Genomic DNA, 18,698 nt, shown 5'->3' with positions numbered 1-18,698 from the left:
GGATCCTACGCTTCATTTACTTTCAAGAGAGTTTAGCCGTAATTTTCGAACTTCAGGACTAATTTTTGGGTTTCCCGAACGCCACCCAAAACCCAACTCGTCAGTACCCCTAGCACGATTAAAAATCGTTCTCGTTATGGATGGTCGGTATGGTAACATAATGCGTGTTTGTCTTGTTGGTTGTCCTAATAAATAAAATAAAATAAATAAATAAAACAGAAAATAATTATAATGGAAATTCTTTACAATGTTTGTACCATTTTGGACACATGACAGGAATTTTATTTATGCCCTCTCCAACTTTAAAGTCAGTCAATGCCACTCAATGTTAAAATGGTTTAGTTATATTTTATCATGGCAACATTTTACTTGACAGCACGTGAATATGTCATTAGTGTCAAACGTCAGTCACTTTTATTTCCTATGTATTACTTTTCTCTAGANATACTAAACTCTATGGACCCCCCGCTTTTAAAACTTTTATCAAAATTTATCCAATCCCGCAAAATTCGTTTGTAGGTAATCAAAATTATTTTTCCTCTCCCAATCCTTCATCCTACCTACCCTTTTTTTTCCCTTACATTTTAATTTCTATATTATGTATTTATTTGTGTTGTCTCAATTTGTGTTGTCTTTTTTGTTTTAGGTACTCACACAAATAATTTTGCTTTTAATTAGAAATGTAAATACTTTTGTTTTTTTTTTAAACCCTGTTACACTCTGTCAAAGCTGTTTACGTGACATTGGCGAAATCATGGTTCTCAATACCAAGTCGTTGCCATAATAAAAGAAGAAGAAGAAGTACTTTTCTCTATGCTTTTATTTTGAACACGATCTGGTGCAATGTTTTGCAATTTATTCCTTTTGTTTTCGGATAAATAACTCAAAACTGTTAAATCAATAGCTGTGTACTTAAAAAAGTGAGATACTGGTGACTCTGCCTACCTCTTACAATGTCGGAGGATGACAAAACACTGCATCGTTTGGAGGGATCATCTGGGGATGCTCCTGGAGGTTTGATCATCAAAAAGAAGGATGAACCAGCAGACTTCCAGTTTGCAAGGCCATCCTTGTTGGGGCTTGATAAGCTGGCTGCAACTAAGAGGAAGCAGAATCGGCTGATATCATTCCAAGACGACGCGAATGAAGAAGACGATGAGGCTGATCGCAGTGAATCTAGCGGGACTAAGGAACGTAAATATAGGAAGCACAATGAAGAGACTCCGACATACACTGGTGGTATCTCAGAACAAGCGCGGGAACGCATGATTGAGAGGTTACAGAGGTAAAAATCATAGATTTTCCATATAAATGTTTCTTGTATGTATCACATGCAAGAAATGTTGTGTCACTAGTAGATTTTACACCGTAGTAGTGCTTACTAACTGTATTGCCATTTATGTATTCACTGCCCTAAATTATTGAACCAACTTTTAAATTCTTTTTATTAAATCAAGTAAAATTTTTAGGTTATTATTTCACATTTACTGTTTATGTTGGTGATTTCCTAATATTGATTGACTGTTTATAGGAAAGATAAAGAATTAAAAGAGAAAGGAGTGCACAATTCAACTCAAGAAGAAAAGAAATCACGATCAAAGGATGACGAAGATGATCGGTACTACAGACACCGCTATGACAGACGTGACAGGGACAGAAGACATGATGACTACAGGAAAGACAGGGACAGGGATAGAGATAGGAGAAAAGACAGGGATTCGGGGAGGAGAGGGGATTCCGAGAGGAGGGATAGGCGGGATCGGGACAGTGAAAGAAGTAGAGACAGCTCAAGAAGGAGCTATTATGAACCAAGGTTTAAGGATGAGCCTAGGACACCCAGGTATTGTAAAATTATATGGATACACAAAATGTTTATCACAACCTAGTCTGGATCATTTGTTATTAAAGCCTGGTCCGTGAGCACGTAGAATTTTGTCCAATGACCCCAAGCTACCTATCCTTATTGCTCGCGCGTAATTATGTTGCTGTCGCGCTCGCACACTCACTGCGGGCGCCCGTCGCACAGTCGCGACAGCAATATAATTACGCGCGAGCGATAAGGATGGGTAGCTTGGGGTCATTGGACAAAATTCTACGTGCTCACTGAACTACGGGCTTTAGAATGAGATTTTAATGATAGTGTCAAGAGGAGTTAAATTACCATTTACAAAGTGATAGACAAGACAAACAATTTTTTTATTGCTTTCTGTAGAGATAGATTGTTGCCCTTGTTTTTAAAATACAATGTACATAGCTTCTTCTCAGCACTGGCCCATTTATTGTCCCGAAGCAGTGGTAGCGTTAATATTGGGACGTGTAAAAGTGCTTTTTAAAAGCCTATTTGCAAAATAAATGAATTTTACGAATTCAGTTTAAAATGCTTTTTGTTTTTCAGCCTGAAAGTCCTAAAACCCACAGACAAAACAGCCTGGGATGACGATGATGATGATCTCAAGGCTCCTCTACGTAAATCCAGCTGGGACTTCCCGACCCCACTGCCGCGGGATGCCGGGCCATCCGACAGGTCACAGAGGAGTGACAGGAGTGGCAAACCATTGAGGGATTACAAAGGGAGACCCTATGTGTACTCGGATAGAGCTACACCACACAAGTAAGTAATTGCAAAAACTGAAGACATTTTCTAACCAACTGCAGTGAAGCTAAAAATTCATGTTGTGTATTGAAAAAAAATACTGGCGATTTTTTGTCAACCTTCTCTGCAGTTATGCACTCCAGAAATCCATATTGTCCTAGTGTTATCCATTAATGAGGTAATTAAATACTGTGTTTCTGTAAATTGATATTCCTATTGAATATTTCTGAGCAATTACACTAAAATGTGTGCAATGCTCTTAGGAACCTATCAGCAGGTATGATTTAAGTCATATCTTTACAATATGCCACTTACAATATACTTTACCTTATCTTGTTTCTCGTTTCCAGGTTTGCCACTTCCAGACGTGGCTTGGATATTGAGGACTCTGAATGGGAAGAAGCTGAAAAGAAATTAGATAGAGCTTGGTACAACATGGGTGAAGGTATGTCAACCATTTTTAAATACATTTTTCTCTCAAAAACCTGTTTTAATAAGACTATGCAAGTCATCTGTCTTAACTTCAACTTGGAAGTAAATGGTGTACTTTGCTGTTGTCTTTCAGATTTCGTTGCGGTTCTAAGCTTCACTTTAATTTGTTTATGATATGGGATTGCTGGTAGTCCCTTGGTTTAGAGAGTATAAGGCCTGGTTCAGACACAACTATAATCGCACAGTTCTCGTACTTTCGCATCAAACCATAACCGCACGGTTACCGCCTCATTGCCTTACCAAAGAAAGAAAACCACGCAGAATCCGCGTGTCTGAACCAAGCCTTAAAGCGTAACATAATGAGGGCTATCGTTTTAGCGCTCACCAGTTAGCGCCACTGTAGAGTTAGATCCTGTCACTTGCTAGTAGCGATGACAGTGGCACCAACTGGTAAGCGCGAAAGTGGTAGGAAGACTCGCATTTGCACTCATTAAGATGGCGCCACTGTAGAGTAAGGTCCTGTCAATCGCCAGGGGTGCCAACAGTTGAGTATAAAAACGATAGCCCTATTACACTACTATAAATTCTTTTACTATTAATCAGGTGAAGCAGACGAATCGGATCCATTCGCCGGCACCAGCGCGGAATACGTGGCACGCAAAGAAGAACAGATAGAGAAACGACGCAATCGGAAGGTGTCAGCGCAGCGACAACAGATAGACAGGGACAACGAGCTGTGGGAGCGGAACAGAATGCTGACCAGTGGTGTGGTGCACTCTATCAACGTCAACAATGATTTGGACGAGGTGAGAGCAGAAACTTTGTCACCGCGAGTCAACTCAGCACAACGCCATCTGTTGACGCTTGAGTGCAAACAATTTTTGTAATAGGTTTAAAGAACATTTATTTCTCATTAAAAACATTACAGTCACTTACATGAGAAATTAACAAATTTTATGTAGGTAGATAATTATACATTATCAAGCACAAAAAGAAACACTGACAAAATAATGGTTGCGCTCTAATCTGTGTTATCTAAATTCATCATCATTTCGGTCATAGGACGTCCACTGCTGAACATAGGCCTCCCCAATGATTTCCATGTTAACCGGTTGGTAGACGGCTTGCGTCCAGCGTCTTCCTGCTACCTTTATGATGTCGTCTGTCCACTTTGTGGGTGGATGCCCCACGCTGCGCTTACCGGTACGCGACCTCCACTCCAGAATCTTGCTGCCGCATCGGCTATCAGTTCTGCGTACTATGTGCCCTCTAAATTAATATCAGTAAAGTTTTTACCAATTTTATGTTTATAGGAAAGCGTAGACCGCGTGCATCTACTTGTTCATAACATCGTGCCGCCATTCCTCGACGGAAGAATCGTCTTTACAAAGCAGCCTGAGCCTGTTATCCCGGTAAGCTTTATATTTAAAGCATCACACATCTTATAATAATTATGGTTTTAACGGTATTATAAAGATTCCCAACATGCTAAGCTTATTCAGAAAAAAATTATAATTCATATGCTATGTAAAATATGGGTGGTGCCTCGATATTTTATAAAAATAAAGGCCACAAAAAATAACTTCCACACTCATGCCAGACTGGTCATCGTCACACCTGGTGGCAAGCTTTATTTATATTCTTCCTACATTGCACCCATAATCTTGTACATTTTATTGTATACTCTAATATCTTTAATGTAATTGTTTTAATATTTAGGTAAAAGATCCAACGTCAGACATGGCGATCAATGCCAGGAAAGGTTCTGCCTTGGTGAAGGCGTTCAGAGAACAAAAAGAAAGAAGAAAAGCGCAGAAGAAACACTGGAAACTGGAAGGGACTAAATTAGGTACAAATCATATTATATTTTGTCTTTTTTTTCGTACAGTCAGCGTCAAATAGTTCCTGACACCCAAATTATTCAAAAAGTTCTCAACACGTCTTCGTTACGATTGGAACTGTGTTGTCAACTTTTTGGCCACTTTGGAAGTTACGAACTATTTGATGCTGTAGCATTTAGTGTACTTGTAATAGGTGCGACTTTGCCACAAAAAATATACTTATAATGTGGCAGCTGGCGACTGTATACAAAAAGCCACACCAAGTGTAACTTTCACTGTATAAGAGGCTTTTAATGCAAGTAGTATTAAAATTAGTAATAAGAGCACAGCTAGCTATGCTATGCTAGCAATATGCTGTGTTGGAGAAGGGTTTTAAAATGTAGTGTAGTTTATCGATTTATTTTTTCTAACTTGTGTTCTTTTCCTTTTCAGGAAACATCATGGGAATACAGAAAGAGAAAGAAGAAGAGGAAGATGGACCTACTAAGGAAGCGTATAAATATGCCGAACATTTGGACAAAGGTAATATTTTTCACTTAGTTATTTTTCCAGCAAAATTGAAGTCTGTGTCAGTGTTTTATTATGAATTGTGTTTACAAACTTAATCCCCCCATACTGTTAAGTATAAAATGTAATAAGATAACTACCGTATTTTCGCTCACTAGTTAGCGCCACTGCCTGGCGAGTGACAGGTTCTTATTTGACAGTAAACGTCAGACAGTTTGTTGAGGCTCGCTGATCGGGTTTTACGACATCTGAAAGAAGGTGCGTGGCGTGCTATGGAAAGGGCTATGCTCGGTGTTTCTTTACGAGATCAAATCAGAAATGAAGAGATCCGTAAACGAACTAAAGTCACTGACATAGTCCGGCGGATTAGCAAGCTGAAGTGGCAATGGGCAGGGCACATAGTACGCAGAACTGACGGCCGATGGGGCAGCAAGGTTCTGGAGTGGAGGCCGCGTACCGGAAAACGCAGCGTGGGACGTCCACCCGCAAGGTGGACCGACGGCCTGATAAAGGCAGGAAGGCGCTGTGCGAACCGTGCGATGTGGAAGTCATTGGGGGAGGTCTATGTTCAGCAGTGGACGTCCTATGGCTGAAATGATGATGATGATGATGAAAGAAGAGTGGGAGTGGTCATATTCTACACACAATGACCTCATTGTTCCCAAACTAATGTGTGATGAATAAATCAATGACATTCCTTCTGTCTTCTAGCTGAGGCAGAAGAACCAGCGTCCAAGTCGGAATTCGTGACAAAGAAGACGATAGCGGAACAACGGCGCTACCTACCCGCCTTCGCCGTACGCGAGGAGCTGATGCAAGTCATCCGGGAGAATAGCGTCGTCATCATCGTCGGTGAGTACAGCTGGACAACACTAAAGTGAGAGTTCGAACAACGAATGTGCGAAAGAATTACACAAACTAACTCCACTAGGCATGGAACATTTCATGAATAGCAGGTGAAAATCATATGAAATGAATTTCATTAATCACACCTGCTAAATTACTTCACATAGACTGCTATAATTTCACAGTAAACGAAATCACGAATCACATGAATTTCATTAATTCATTCGAGCGAAGTCCGTGAGCGCAGCTCTGCGAAGCGACCGAGCGAATAAGAAGGAATGATTTGATCATGTGCGTGTTAGAAAAGGACAAGAGATGTGATGACGGACGAAACTGGACATTTTAAATATGAACTTTAAACTCAAAGGTGTAAGGTTTAGATTTCCTTGTCATCATTCGTATGATTTCATTAGATAGCAGGCAGATGAAATGAATGATTTTCACTAGTCGCGCGGTTATTTATGTGCTGTGAAACTGTTTGTTTTTTGTTGTGCGACATAAATGAAACAGATGTTGTTACATTTCATATTTTAGCAATCCTTCATCATAATTCATACTTCATTAAAAGTAGCACATTATATGAGAGAGCTACACTGCGAATAAAAAAAAATCATTGCCTGTGAAATTTCGCATGTGAAATCATATGAAAAAATCATCATTTCATAGAATGAAAATGAATGAAAAATAGCAATCATTTCCATGTTATTTATTTATTTACTAGCTGACCTGGCGAACTCTGTTCCGCCTTAAAGGCAATGAAGAAGCCATCGCAATTTTTCCTTATTTGCTCACCGTTTTGACCTACCCTGGACTACGACAAACATTTTAAAACCAAAATCAGCTCAATCGGCCCAGCCGTTCTCGAGTTTTAATCAGACTAACGAACAGCAATTCATTTTTATTTATATAGATTTAGGACGTACAAAACAGGTTACAGCCAATATGATTTACAAATTTTAATACAGTACGATTTTATGGACTAGGTTGTTACCCTCAGTATGGTATGGTATGGTTAGCGTAACATCCCTATATTGTTGACATTCCACCAGCTCGCACTAAGCGTTTCGATGACTCTTTTGTTATGCAAACAGCTAGGGACTGGAATTCGCTGCCTGCCGCTGTCTTTCCCGAAGACTATAATGCGGGCCTTTTCAAGGCGAGAGTGAATAGGCACTTACAGGGCTGATATGCACCATCCTAGACTGCGTCCCACTTAACATCAGGTGCGATTGTGGTCAAATAACTGCCATGTTATGTATAAAAAAGTGTCCATAGAGATCCAGAGAAATGCCAACTAATGCGTTGAATTCGAAACCCAGTCTCGCATTTGACATTCACACACAAAAGTAGTCAAAATAAAAACAATACGTCGCAAAGAGTGTGTGTCATGTGCACACACTGCATTCAGTGTGATTATTCGTTCGTATACCAAGTTACAAGTAATGTGGGTACAGACCACTTCATACGCAGTGACGTTCGATTGAATGTATTCTTATAGTATGAATGTATTTAGGTCACTACGCCACCATGAACAGACTCCAAAGACAGTTTAAAAGTATATCAAGGAACCTCGATCTTGATCTAGATGTCTTTCGGGACAAGCTACCTTCATTTAAACGAAAAATCCTAAACAGCTTCGCATCGAGTCGCTGGCGAAATGTTATTCCAGCTAAATAATACTCGCTGAAGAAACTCTTTTCTTTAAGTGTAGACACTGTTTATGTATAAGTCCACTATTGCATGCCGTGGCAACCTATAATTAAGGCAGCACTTAGATTAAGTTAAATACGTTGTAAATATTGATTGTCTTCCAGTGTATGTCTTGTTGGTTGTCCTATTAAATAAATAAAATAAAAAAATAAAATAAAATGTGCTCATTATCCACTGCGGTATCAGTACTCAACGTTTGAATAATCTTTAGCACTGCGCAAGCAATGTAAACTGTTTACACCATAGAGGTATAGAGAGATGCCAACTAATGCGCTGAGTTCGACACTCAGTGTCGCAATAGAAATTCACGCACACAAAGTAATCAAAATATGTGCTCTTTATCCACTGCGGTATCAGTACTCAACGTTTGAACAATCTTTAGTACTACGCAAGCAATGTAAACTGTTTACACATAATGTCACTGTGTCTTCATTCCTCGCGCAATGTGTTCTGTTTTTGGACATATTGCTGCGACACTGGCCCCGCCCCCTTTTCACATCTCCCTTTAGTTTCTGCGATCTGTGATTCCATTACTTCTAAGCTTGTTATGTGAATTAAACGATTTTTGATGTGATTATTATTAAACCGGCAGACAGTGGTGACTGAGTTTGTTGCGGCGCTTCTTCTCAGCACTTGCCAAATGTTTGTCTCGAAGCGCTGGTAGGGCAAAAAAAGAATGAGACATGTATAGGCTCCTTAAGAGCATTTGACGATTTGTAAGTACTAATTTAATTAGTCTAAAGCCTGGCCCGTGAGCACGTAGAATTTTGTCCAATGACCCCTAGCTACCCATTCTTATCGCTCGCGCGTAATTATATCGCTGTCGCGCTCGCACACTCACTGCGGGCGCGCGTCGCACAGTCGCGACAGCGATATAATTACGCGCGAGCGATAAGGATGGGTAGCTTGGGGTCATTGGACAAAATTCTACGTGCTCACGGACCAGGATTTAAACAAATAAAGATAATTTTGATTTTGATTACAGGTGAGACCGGCAGCGGCAAGACTACGCAGCTGACCCAATACTTGCACGAGGAAGGCTACAGCCGGATGGGAATGATCGGTTGCACGCAGCCGCGACGTGTAGCTGCCATGTCTGTAGCCAAGCGAGTCTCTGATGAAATGAATACTAAGCTAGGTAATACACAATACACTTGTTCGTTTAATGCCCGTTTTCACCATCAATCCCTAATTTTTAAGTGACGCTTATGGTAACACATAACAGGAATTTTGTTTACATAGTGGTCACTTAAAAATTAGGGTTTGATGGTGAAAACGGGCATTAGTCAAATAAAGACATCATTATCAGTCGGACAAAAGCCACCCCTAAGAATTTCTGCTACGACCGATCCTACGCTACTCGTATCTGGGTGTTTGCGGCGACTTTCACTAGATCGTTAGTCTATCCAATTTAATAACACTCTTATTGATAACTAGCTGTGCCCGTGACATCGTACGCGCGAAAATAGTTTGAATAATATTTCCCGTTTTTGCAACATTTTCTCTACTGCTTCGAGCCTATTGGCCGTAAGGTCATGTTATATTTTAGCCTAAAGCCTTCCTCGATAAATGGGTTATCCAACACAAAAATATTTTTTTCAAATCGGGCCAGTAGTTCCTGAGATTAGCGAATTATATTAGTATGGATAAATAACCTTTCATAAAGCATCTTAATAACTGCCAAATTACTCTAATAGTTTTGTTCTCTGGTTCTAAAGCACTACCTACACCCGATGACACTTGCTGAAACCCTAATTTAAGGGCCTTCGGTAAACTCGCCCGGCACCTGCTAGCTACGGCGGGCAATAAACGTGTTATTAGTTACATTGCTATATTACAACCCACAGGCGCTCATAGTGAAAACCGATAAATTGTACTTTGAGGACAAAAAATATTTACAACAACTACTAATAAACAAATAAATAAAAAAAAACAATTAATAAATGTATTTACATATTTACCAAAGTTCATAACTTATTCCAAGGAAAACACCGGAAAGTAGAAACTTTGAACCTTTGAAACAAATCTCGCCCTTCAATCCCTTCTAATCCAAACCTTTACAAAATCTTACAGGTGACGAAGTGGGCTACGCGATCCGTTTCGAAGACTGCACGTCTCCCAACACAGTCATAAAGTACATGACGGATGGTATCCTTCTTCGAGAGGGGTTAAGGGAACCGGATCTTGACAACTACTGCGCCATCATCATGGACGAAGCCCACGAGAGGTCCTTGTCTACTGACATGCTGTTTGGACTGCTAAGAGAGGTCAGTGAACAGTTTTTTAGATTTTTAAACCAGGAAGCAGAAAGAAGATGTGTAGCGGAGAAGTGGAACGCTCCTTTTCGATACCTAGCTCCGCGTCTATGGACAGATGCAGTCCGTAATCCGTTCCACATTACTCTCGGGCTCCGCTCTGCTTCCTCACTCCTCTCCGCTTCCTCACTCCGCTCCGCTAGACTGTCATCCTGTCATCAAGTACATGACGGATGGTATCCTTCTGTGAGAGGGGTTAAGGGAACCGGATCTTGACAACTACTGCGCCATCATCATGGACGAAGCCCACGAGCGGTCGCTGTCTACTGACATGCTGTTTGGACTGCTGAGAGAGGTCAGTGAACTGTATTTTAGATTTAAAAACCAGGAAGCGGAGAGAAAACTTGTAGCGGAGAAGTGGAGCGCTCCTCTCCGATACCTAGCTCCGCGTCTATGGACAGATGCAGTCCGTAATCCGTTCCACATTACTCTCTCGCTCCGCTCCGCTTCCTCACTCCTCTCCGCTTCCTCACTCCGCTCCGCTAGACTGTCATCCTGTCATCAAGTACATGACGGATGGTATCCTTCTGTGAGAGGGGTTAAGGGAACCGGATCTTGACAACTACTGCGCCATCATCATGGACGAAGCCCACGAGCGATCGCTGTCTACTGACATGCTGTTTGGACTGCTGAGAGAGGTCAGTGGACTGTTATTTATCCAAATACGCCAGAAGGATAGTTATGTTTTAGATTTTTTATTTCAGAGAAATACATGAAAGATATGTGATAAAATACCCACCTCCCTGTTTCTTAACAAACACTACATGACGTTGTAAAATTAAGCGTAGAAATTCTTCATAAAGACAGGCGACTGAAAAATCTCGCTTACTACACTAGGTGAACCATAAGCAGAGCAACCACAATATCTTTATAACGTACCAGATGGTATATGGTACTTTCTGATAAAGTTAAAATCTTTAGCCACTTAGAACTAATGGATCAAAGCTACAAAAGTACCATCTGCATTCCATGAAATAGTCATTTTATTATGGATATACGTAAAAAAGGATGGATCATTTTCATTAGCAATTAATTCACACCATTTTTATACGTATCCCACTTCATAGTGGGATACCTCACTTTAGATCAATATCTGTTGATACGTTGAATAATGTAGCTGGAATAACAATTTAGATACTTGTACCTATATTTTATTGAACATAATATGAAGTCACTATTTCCAATAGATTGCTATTGAACTACATACATATTAACTAACATCGATAACTATGCACTGTTATGAAGTTTATTACTGCGTGCTATCTATGAAATAGCTACTTATAACTTGTTTTAACTAACTCCTGCGTTCTCTAGTCAGGGCTGTGAATTATTTAGTTAAAATGACTTAAGTTATGACGAACTAGAATATATTGATGATGATCATCATCATCATCATTTCAGCCATAGCTCGTCTACTGCTGAACATAGGCCTCCCCCAATGCTTTCCATGTTGATCTATTGGTTGCAGCCTGCTATTGATTCCTGCTCCTGCAGTATTGATGATAATAATATTGTTTTCTTCTTTTGGTGTCAGATTTCATGAATTTCCATAAGTGTCTATCATGATTCGATTGAATAGTGCTCTTATATGGCACGGAATGATCTTGATTTACCCTAATCATAATATTATAATTAGCACTTTTACGAACATTTTATCTCTCAAATAAAATACAGAAATATCAATTAATCATTTATTATAAAAAATGCTTCATTATAAATAGAACTTAACTTACGAGTACAATACTCTCACAAACTCAACATCCGACGTTCACAAATAACATTAATTAGGTCGTTATTTAGAATACAAAGATCGAAATACTTTAAACATATCAAACTCTGAACAGACTACGAAACATTGATAGAGATGTATTAAATTTCCAATTCAATAAATTATGTTTGTCGTAGTCAATTGTCATTATTCCATCATAAATATAATAGAAAACAGTCTTATTTCATAAGAAAAACATAGAAGTAACACGTAAGACTAGGGTTGTCACTCTCAGACCATTAATCATGATTTCGCCTTAACATTATCGCCTATCTTACGAAAACTGATTAACACTGTAATATCATAGATTAGAGCATTATTACTAGCACGGGGCGTCTTTAATTAGGAATGTTTGTTTTGTCCAATAATTTACCTCTTCGTTAGAGCGTCCGTACAAACTCAAGATAGTGGAGCGAAAGAGAGACAAAATACTGATGTAGAATAGAACGACGAAATTGAGAATTCGAAATTGAAATTCAAAGTAAAGGAACTTTTTATCAGCTGCGTGTTCCGAAATTTGAAATTCGAATGGTGTTTGAATTTCAAATTAGACGTAGTCTATGTTGGTGTTGGGCAGCCAAAAGCAAGCGCAGCAGGTGTTGCCAGCGGTTGAGCCGCTGGGCTGTGACACTCAGACTGATTTAGCCTTTTCCCTGACGTGGGCCTGGCTCACGAGCATCACGCCCATGTTCATGCCGATGTTGCCCCACTTTAGCGACTCGCTTATCTGCAACAAAAAATACTTTACATGAAATACATGTTCCGACGTATAACGCTGCAACTCAATTTTCAGTTACGACATTATTCGCGGGACGGGTTTTAGGGAAACAAATAAGTTAAATATTTTTACAATGTTTTGGTTAATAAAAATAATAATCTAACCACATCCTGGATAACAAATTATAGTTAATTTGGATATTTATTGTGTAATATTTGTCATTTAAAATGCGCAATAAAATTGATAACTACTTGATAATGTCTTTAGACGAATTTATATACATATTTAGGAAACTGTCCATGACCTCTTTGTTATGATAGGTCTACTTTTATCACGGTTTACTATTGCAATAAAATTACGACTGCACTGATAACCTCAAGGTGACTCAATGCGGGCAAACTCCGTTGATAAAAACGTCAATATTTTGTGTTGGTATTTTGTTACGTAAATGTTTTAATGTTCTTGTCATTAAAGTTCAATATGCTTTGAATAATATTGTGGTGTATCCCAAGTTACGATATTATTCTTGCGTAACAAATAGATACTAAAATCACCAAATAAAAGAAGGGAAAACATTTTGTTAAAAAAGGGGGGCAAAAAAACAGAACTGTTAGTCAAAAATCATGATTCTAATCAGATCTAAGTTTAAAATACACCACCAAAACAAGAATATGAATAAATTGAACAAAACATCAGGCTGATGATAACACAAGAAAGACAAGTAGAAAATTTTGCTTTGTTAGACAAAAACTAGTTTGAAAATTTCTAAAATGTATGGACTTATGTTTGTGACTGCCACCTCTATCGTGTTAAAACATATAGATAAAATAGATATATGTAGTTTAAAATAGATAAAGATGTGTTGTGTGCAAATTCCTATGTAATAGAAAAAAACGTACCTTTCTAAATCAATTCTTAATTCAGCGAAACAAAATATCTAGTTTCATATTATTCAGTTTATAGTCAAGGTATAGGTATTCAATTGGAATTTAAAATTACCTATTTCAAGTAGACAATGATAAATGTCGATAGTGACTAAATACGTTGTACGCTAACAAAGCCTTAGCAGTTGTTTAAACAAATTGTCTTTGCAAAGGACTTACAATAATGTAGAATGATATCATTGTTTTCACAAGTGGACACAGTTACCTGTCCTAATATTGTTTTTTTGAAATTTACTATAAAATCTAGTAAAATAATTGTTTTTTTATAAAAGGCGTTTGTGTGTCAGAATATTGTTAATGATTTATAGATATAGTTTCCAACGGTAATCGATTAGACATGATAAAAAATACGTGTGATCGTAACCTGCATTTATAAAACAATCGTGACTTTCAGAATCTCTAACATCACGAATGGCATAGAAATAATTTCCCTGCAAAGATAAAAGTCGCTTTAAGACATTCTTGACCGTCCATAGCTCGAGAGTCACGTTCGTTTTAATGTCTTCCGACACGTGTATTGTGTGAAAATGTACATGTGCAAGTGTGGACTACATACTATAAACACAGATACATAAAATTAGGGGCGAAATTTAACCGGCATTAAAATTTAAAACCTCACCGGTGTGTATAAGTTGCCAGCTGTTAGGTCCGAACTGCCTCAATGATTACCATCAAAAGATGATTATCATAGGTGTTTTCGACGTCGTTAAGCTGATCTGTAACAAAATTGCTACGTTGCGATCTCTCGGTTTTGTACGTCGACCCATCGATGGTGTCCATGCTTACACCGTCGCCTCATGATGACCGCCACATCTTCCCCTTACATTACCATTATTTAATCTCGTCTTGTATGGTGAAGCCCCATTTGAATGACCAGTTAACTTAAGCGCAAAACATTCACAGTAAGCTATAGAAATGACCCAAATAGAAACGGGACAATAAGAAAACTGTCATCACAAATTACTGTATCGATACACATGATTGACTTATTTTAGATGAGATTTTAATGTTGCAAGGACAGCTTTTGATTTAATTTGAAAACAATAAACATGCAGTCTCTAAGAAAAAAACTCTAGAATTGGCATTTACGTAGAACAGTGATACGGTTGTTTAAAAAAAGGAACGAACGAAATTGATTCGTTTTATAAATACGCAAACCAGTAAAACCAGTCGGCGCGTGCGAAAACGCCGTTACTGAGGGTTCTAGAATTTTCTCCGAAGGAATTCCATTTACGGGATCGATCATTTGTGTTGGATGCGTGCGTACGAGTGGAGTTTATTTACCTGTCTCATGCGAGCTTCTTGCGGAGTCTCCCCGTACCGACACCAGTGGACGAAATGCAGTGTATTATGCCAGTTCCTCTCGAACCTTGACTTAGTTGCCATATCCAGCTGCAATCAGTAGAAGCCTCCTTAGTAGCCGTTCCACTGTTCACTGTGTCACTCAGTCCACAGTGCCCAAGATACGAAAGCCCCACAAGGCATTCGCAATCTGAAATGAGAGGTTTCCAATTCTGACGCAAGCCTACGCAAAGAAGAAAGAACTCTGACGTTCGACTGAAAGAACTGATATACCTTTGAAGGTTTGAATAGTCATGCATTAAAGTTTCCACGAATTCACAGATTGAAAGGACAATGAGTAATAAGGAATAGGTGATGCCCTATTTAGAAGTAGAAGCAAATGATTGGGTTATCAATCACACTAGTGGGTTATCATTTGTTAACTAAATTGGGGACGTGCTTGTTAGCATTTAAATTGAAGTCTACTTAATATTTCATGATACAAAATTGATTTTAATTATCGGGGTTAAGCATTAGTTTCGTAATTACGTTACACTATCGATGCTCTTGGCAATGTTGCGTTACATTAGCTGTAACGGTTTACATTCGTGACTAGATTTATTGAACATCGCGAAGGCCGTCCCGAGTTATGTCATTAAGTTTTTTCTCGGGTATAACTTGTTTCGACAGATGTGTCTATAGCTCTGACTATCGAATCATAACGATGTAACTAGCAAATTAAATTATGGACGGTTCCTCTTCCGACAAGTTGATTGATGATACAAGGATTTTGAATGATTACGAAGTTATGAATTGGAAACGCTTAATTGGGATCGTCGGATATTCGTCGGGATTTATTACCTTGGCTCTTATGTCTTTCTCGTTGTTTGGGGTCTCCTGTTTGTCATCAATGTTGTTGATGCGGATTACAGAATCTTTCTTCCAGAAGGCACTCAATGTTGTCCTGACGACACGTTTGCGCACTCCTTTCTGTTGTACTGTATACACCTCTATCTGTTCCGGGTTCTTTGTTTTTTCTGTTGACAAACAATTCCTTATCAGATATTTGACCCGGCGAAAGATTGTAAAATTAGAATATCTTAAAAAATTTATCGCGTAGCATTCCAACGTTAATGGCTCTTACAAAACCGGACGTATAGTTCATTGACGATTCATCTGTTAATGTAATTAAGTCGGACGCGCCGGCTGCACACCAGCATGAATTATTTACAAATCCTATTGTGAGCCCAACGTGCGACCGTGACTAAATCGTGTGCCAACTTTATTCAGTGCTGCCTCGGCCGCGGCGCGCGAATCACGTTACAAACCAATGTAAACATTTAAATACGATAACACAAAGCCAATAAATAAACAAAATACACACCTTTACCCTTCTTCCACATGGCAATGGCGTACATGTGGTAATCGGGACACAAAGTAGAGTCCGGTGGGAGAGGTTCCTCGGCGCGGACCTCCAGCACGAATCCGGATTCCAGCACGGCGCACAGGATGTTCTGTTCATCGTGCTTGAACCACTTGGTCTCGCGGAGCTTGTGGATGGCCACCGACGAGCCGAAACGCGGCTTCTTGGGTGCGAACAGCGCCTGTGCCTGGCTCCCGAAGCGAGACAGGAGCCCCTTCACCGTCGGCGGCGGCGCGATGCTCTTCTCCGGCGGCTTGATCTGCTGGAAACTCCGGCAGGTCACGAACCTCGCTTCCATTGAACCTCGCCTCTCTAAAATTCGCAAAACAATTCACCCCCACTTGACTGTCAAAGGTGTTTGGTTGGGCAAAGTACTCTCACTTCGTGAAATCGCAGACACTTTCACAATTTCGCGTAAATAAACACTTGCGGAGAACTGTGCGACACGGTGGCGCGGTGACGATAAACGCGGCGCGCGTGTGTTTCGGCGGCTTTATACGGGCGGGGGGGCGGCGCGGGCTGCGGGGAGCCCCGACGCGCCGCGACCTGAATAGAGACGTCCGACACTTCGACGTACCGATAACAAGAGATAACGTTATTTACCCGTTATTTAATAGCATGAAAGTACCATGTACTTGTGCCTAAAATTTCCTTACAAAAAATTGTTAAAAACCATCCTTGCAGCTTTAATATCTGTCTATCGCCGTTACAGCAAATGCCGTCAGTATATCTTTACATTAATTTACTAATTCGTGCGCATTAATGTAATTAATTATTTTTTGTTACCATTTTACACTTTTAATGAGTCCAATCAATCTAGTGTGATGTTGAAAGTTACTTTCTTTGATAATTATGTAAGGCTCACGAATTTTATCGATTTTTTATTGAACTACAATATATTATTATTAGATAGCAATTCAACAATCTAAGATAGTATGCATATACCCAATTACACAATGGCCGATGGGGATGACCAGTGAGCTAAAAGCCGACGGTGTCCACCGGAGCATATTGAAAGAGAGCTCTCTTAGAGCCTTAACTTGGACATTTGACCACAGCTCCGTCTCACCACTCCGGATTCGAGGGGAACCGCAATCCCCTCCTCCAGTTTTTGTTAATAGGTTTTCTCCTCATAGCCCTTATAAAACAGGACCCCAGACCCGCCGTAGCAGGTTACCGATCGTCGCCGATTTTGTATGTTTTACATCTCAATCATAATTATTAAGATCATTACGATTTAATGATACCATATCTAAAAAGTGACAAGCATCAAGTACACATGCATTTTCGAATTAGCTATTGAGAGGCAGTGTACCAAAGAGAGCGATAACGAATACCGTTATTCGCTTCTGCTTTCCCCTCACTAACCATTGCACCGAGCTTGACCTCACACAAGCTGTCACACCTCCCTCTGATCCCCGCGGGGCTCCCCCCGCCGCCTTCGGCCCGTTCCCGCGACATGCCGGCGCCAACCGGCAGGTAGGTTTTTTTTCTCTCTCGGATAATAAAATCGCGGACTGCATTTACACGATTGACCGGCAAAATTGACCACTTTACCTTTATGCCCGCCAATGTTAGGTAAACAACTTCATTATGCAAATGAAGCTGAGGACTATGAATGTTAGGAACTTGGATCGTTTAATGAAATTAAGTGGGTAAAGTTTAGCTTTGGAATGAGAAGGGACTTTTGTTTGATAGACTTCCCAAACTTTTCATTTTCAATTTGGCAACGGAATACAAGTTTTTCTGCTTTTATTTCATAATGTTCTACTCGTACATAATTATAAGTATTTGCATAAGCTTGACCCGCTAGGATGTTTTTAGCGTGGTCAAACTTTATTTATAAAGGTGTATTGACTTGACACGAATGCCTCTGCTACTTCGCTCGCTTATCAAGTTCGTTATTTTCATGAAGTTCTGTTCTTGAATATTTTTAAGTCATGAAAAGAAGTTTCCGGAAAAACGTCAATATTGTAGAGCGGCGTTCTTTGTTCCTTTTGTCGAGCTTATCTGATATCGATCTGATCTCTTTCATTGAAAAAGTTGACATCAGCCGTTTCGTTATCTTAGTTACTCATTCTGAGTGCTCATTATTGTTTTTAGAAATTACTTAAGTCATATATGCAATTCCTAAAATCTCTCTCTCACGTCATTTGTTTTGAGTAATTGGATCCCTCCGTGATCGAATGAGAAATGAGGAGATCCGCAAGAAAAATGATCAACATAGCCTGCAGAATTGCTAAACTCAAGTGACAGTGGGCGACATAGCTCCTAGGGCTGATAGATACCCCTATCAGCCCTAGGGGCAGAAAAGTTCTCG

The 18,698-nt window shown here is 39.6% G+C and overlaps 2 protein-coding genes across 3 annotated transcripts in view; one reads left to right on the top strand and one right to left on the bottom strand.

The window, feature by feature from the left end:
• Positions 1-646: 646 nt before the first annotated feature.
• The window catches only part of l(1)G0007 (ATP-dependent RNA helicase l(1)G0007), a 131,008-nt gene continuing 112,956 nt past the window's right edge, over positions 647-18,698 (top strand). The window contains exons 1-11 of the mRNA XM_028319038.1: positions 647-1,285; positions 1,532-1,840; positions 2,396-2,611; positions 2,944-3,038; positions 3,629-3,831; positions 4,339-4,437; positions 4,745-4,874; positions 5,299-5,388; positions 6,085-6,225; positions 8,915-9,067; positions 10,003-10,196. Coding sequence (XP_028174839.1) covers positions 954-1,285; positions 1,532-1,840; positions 2,396-2,611; positions 2,944-3,038; positions 3,629-3,831; positions 4,339-4,437; positions 4,745-4,874; positions 5,299-5,388; positions 6,085-6,225; positions 8,915-9,067; positions 10,003-10,196 — 1,962 coding nt within the window. The 5' untranslated portion in view covers positions 647-953. The remainder of the gene's footprint in view (positions 1,286-1,531; positions 1,841-2,395; positions 2,612-2,943; positions 3,039-3,628; positions 3,832-4,338; positions 4,438-4,744; positions 4,875-5,298; positions 5,389-6,084; positions 6,226-8,914; positions 9,068-10,002; positions 10,197-18,698) is intronic.
• On the bottom strand, positions 12,046-16,862 carry l(1)G0469 (lethal (1) G0469 NlpC/P60 domain-containing protein). Of its 2 annotated transcripts, XR_003656770.1 has the most exons (5): positions 16,340-16,862; positions 15,817-15,992; positions 14,959-15,066; positions 14,294-14,390; positions 12,046-12,739 (listed from the first exon to the last, which is right to left on the bottom strand). XR_003656770.1 is itself a non-coding variant. In XM_028319037.1 (4 exons), the coding sequence occupies exons 1-4, from the start codon at positions 16,674-16,676 to the stop codon at positions 12,644-12,646; spliced, it is 717 nt and encodes a 238-aa protein (XP_028174838.1). In that variant the 5' UTR covers positions 16,677-16,862; the 3' UTR covers positions 12,046-12,643. The 2 variants fall into 2 exon arrangements, 1 of the variants encoding a protein (XP_028174838.1); XM_028319037.1 differs by lacking the exon at positions 14,294-14,390.

The sequence above is a fragment of the Ostrinia furnacalis genome, unplaced genomic scaffold (assembly GCF_004193835.3).
Source record: "Ostrinia furnacalis isolate ACB-3 unplaced genomic scaffold, ASM419383v2 OfSCF7067, whole genome shotgun sequence".
In the NCBI taxonomy this organism is placed as follows: Eukaryota; Metazoa; Arthropoda; class Insecta; order Lepidoptera; family Crambidae; genus Ostrinia; species Ostrinia furnacalis.
The sequence above is the reverse complement of the archived record's forward strand: the minus strand, read 5'-3'. Positions and strand labels throughout refer to the sequence as shown.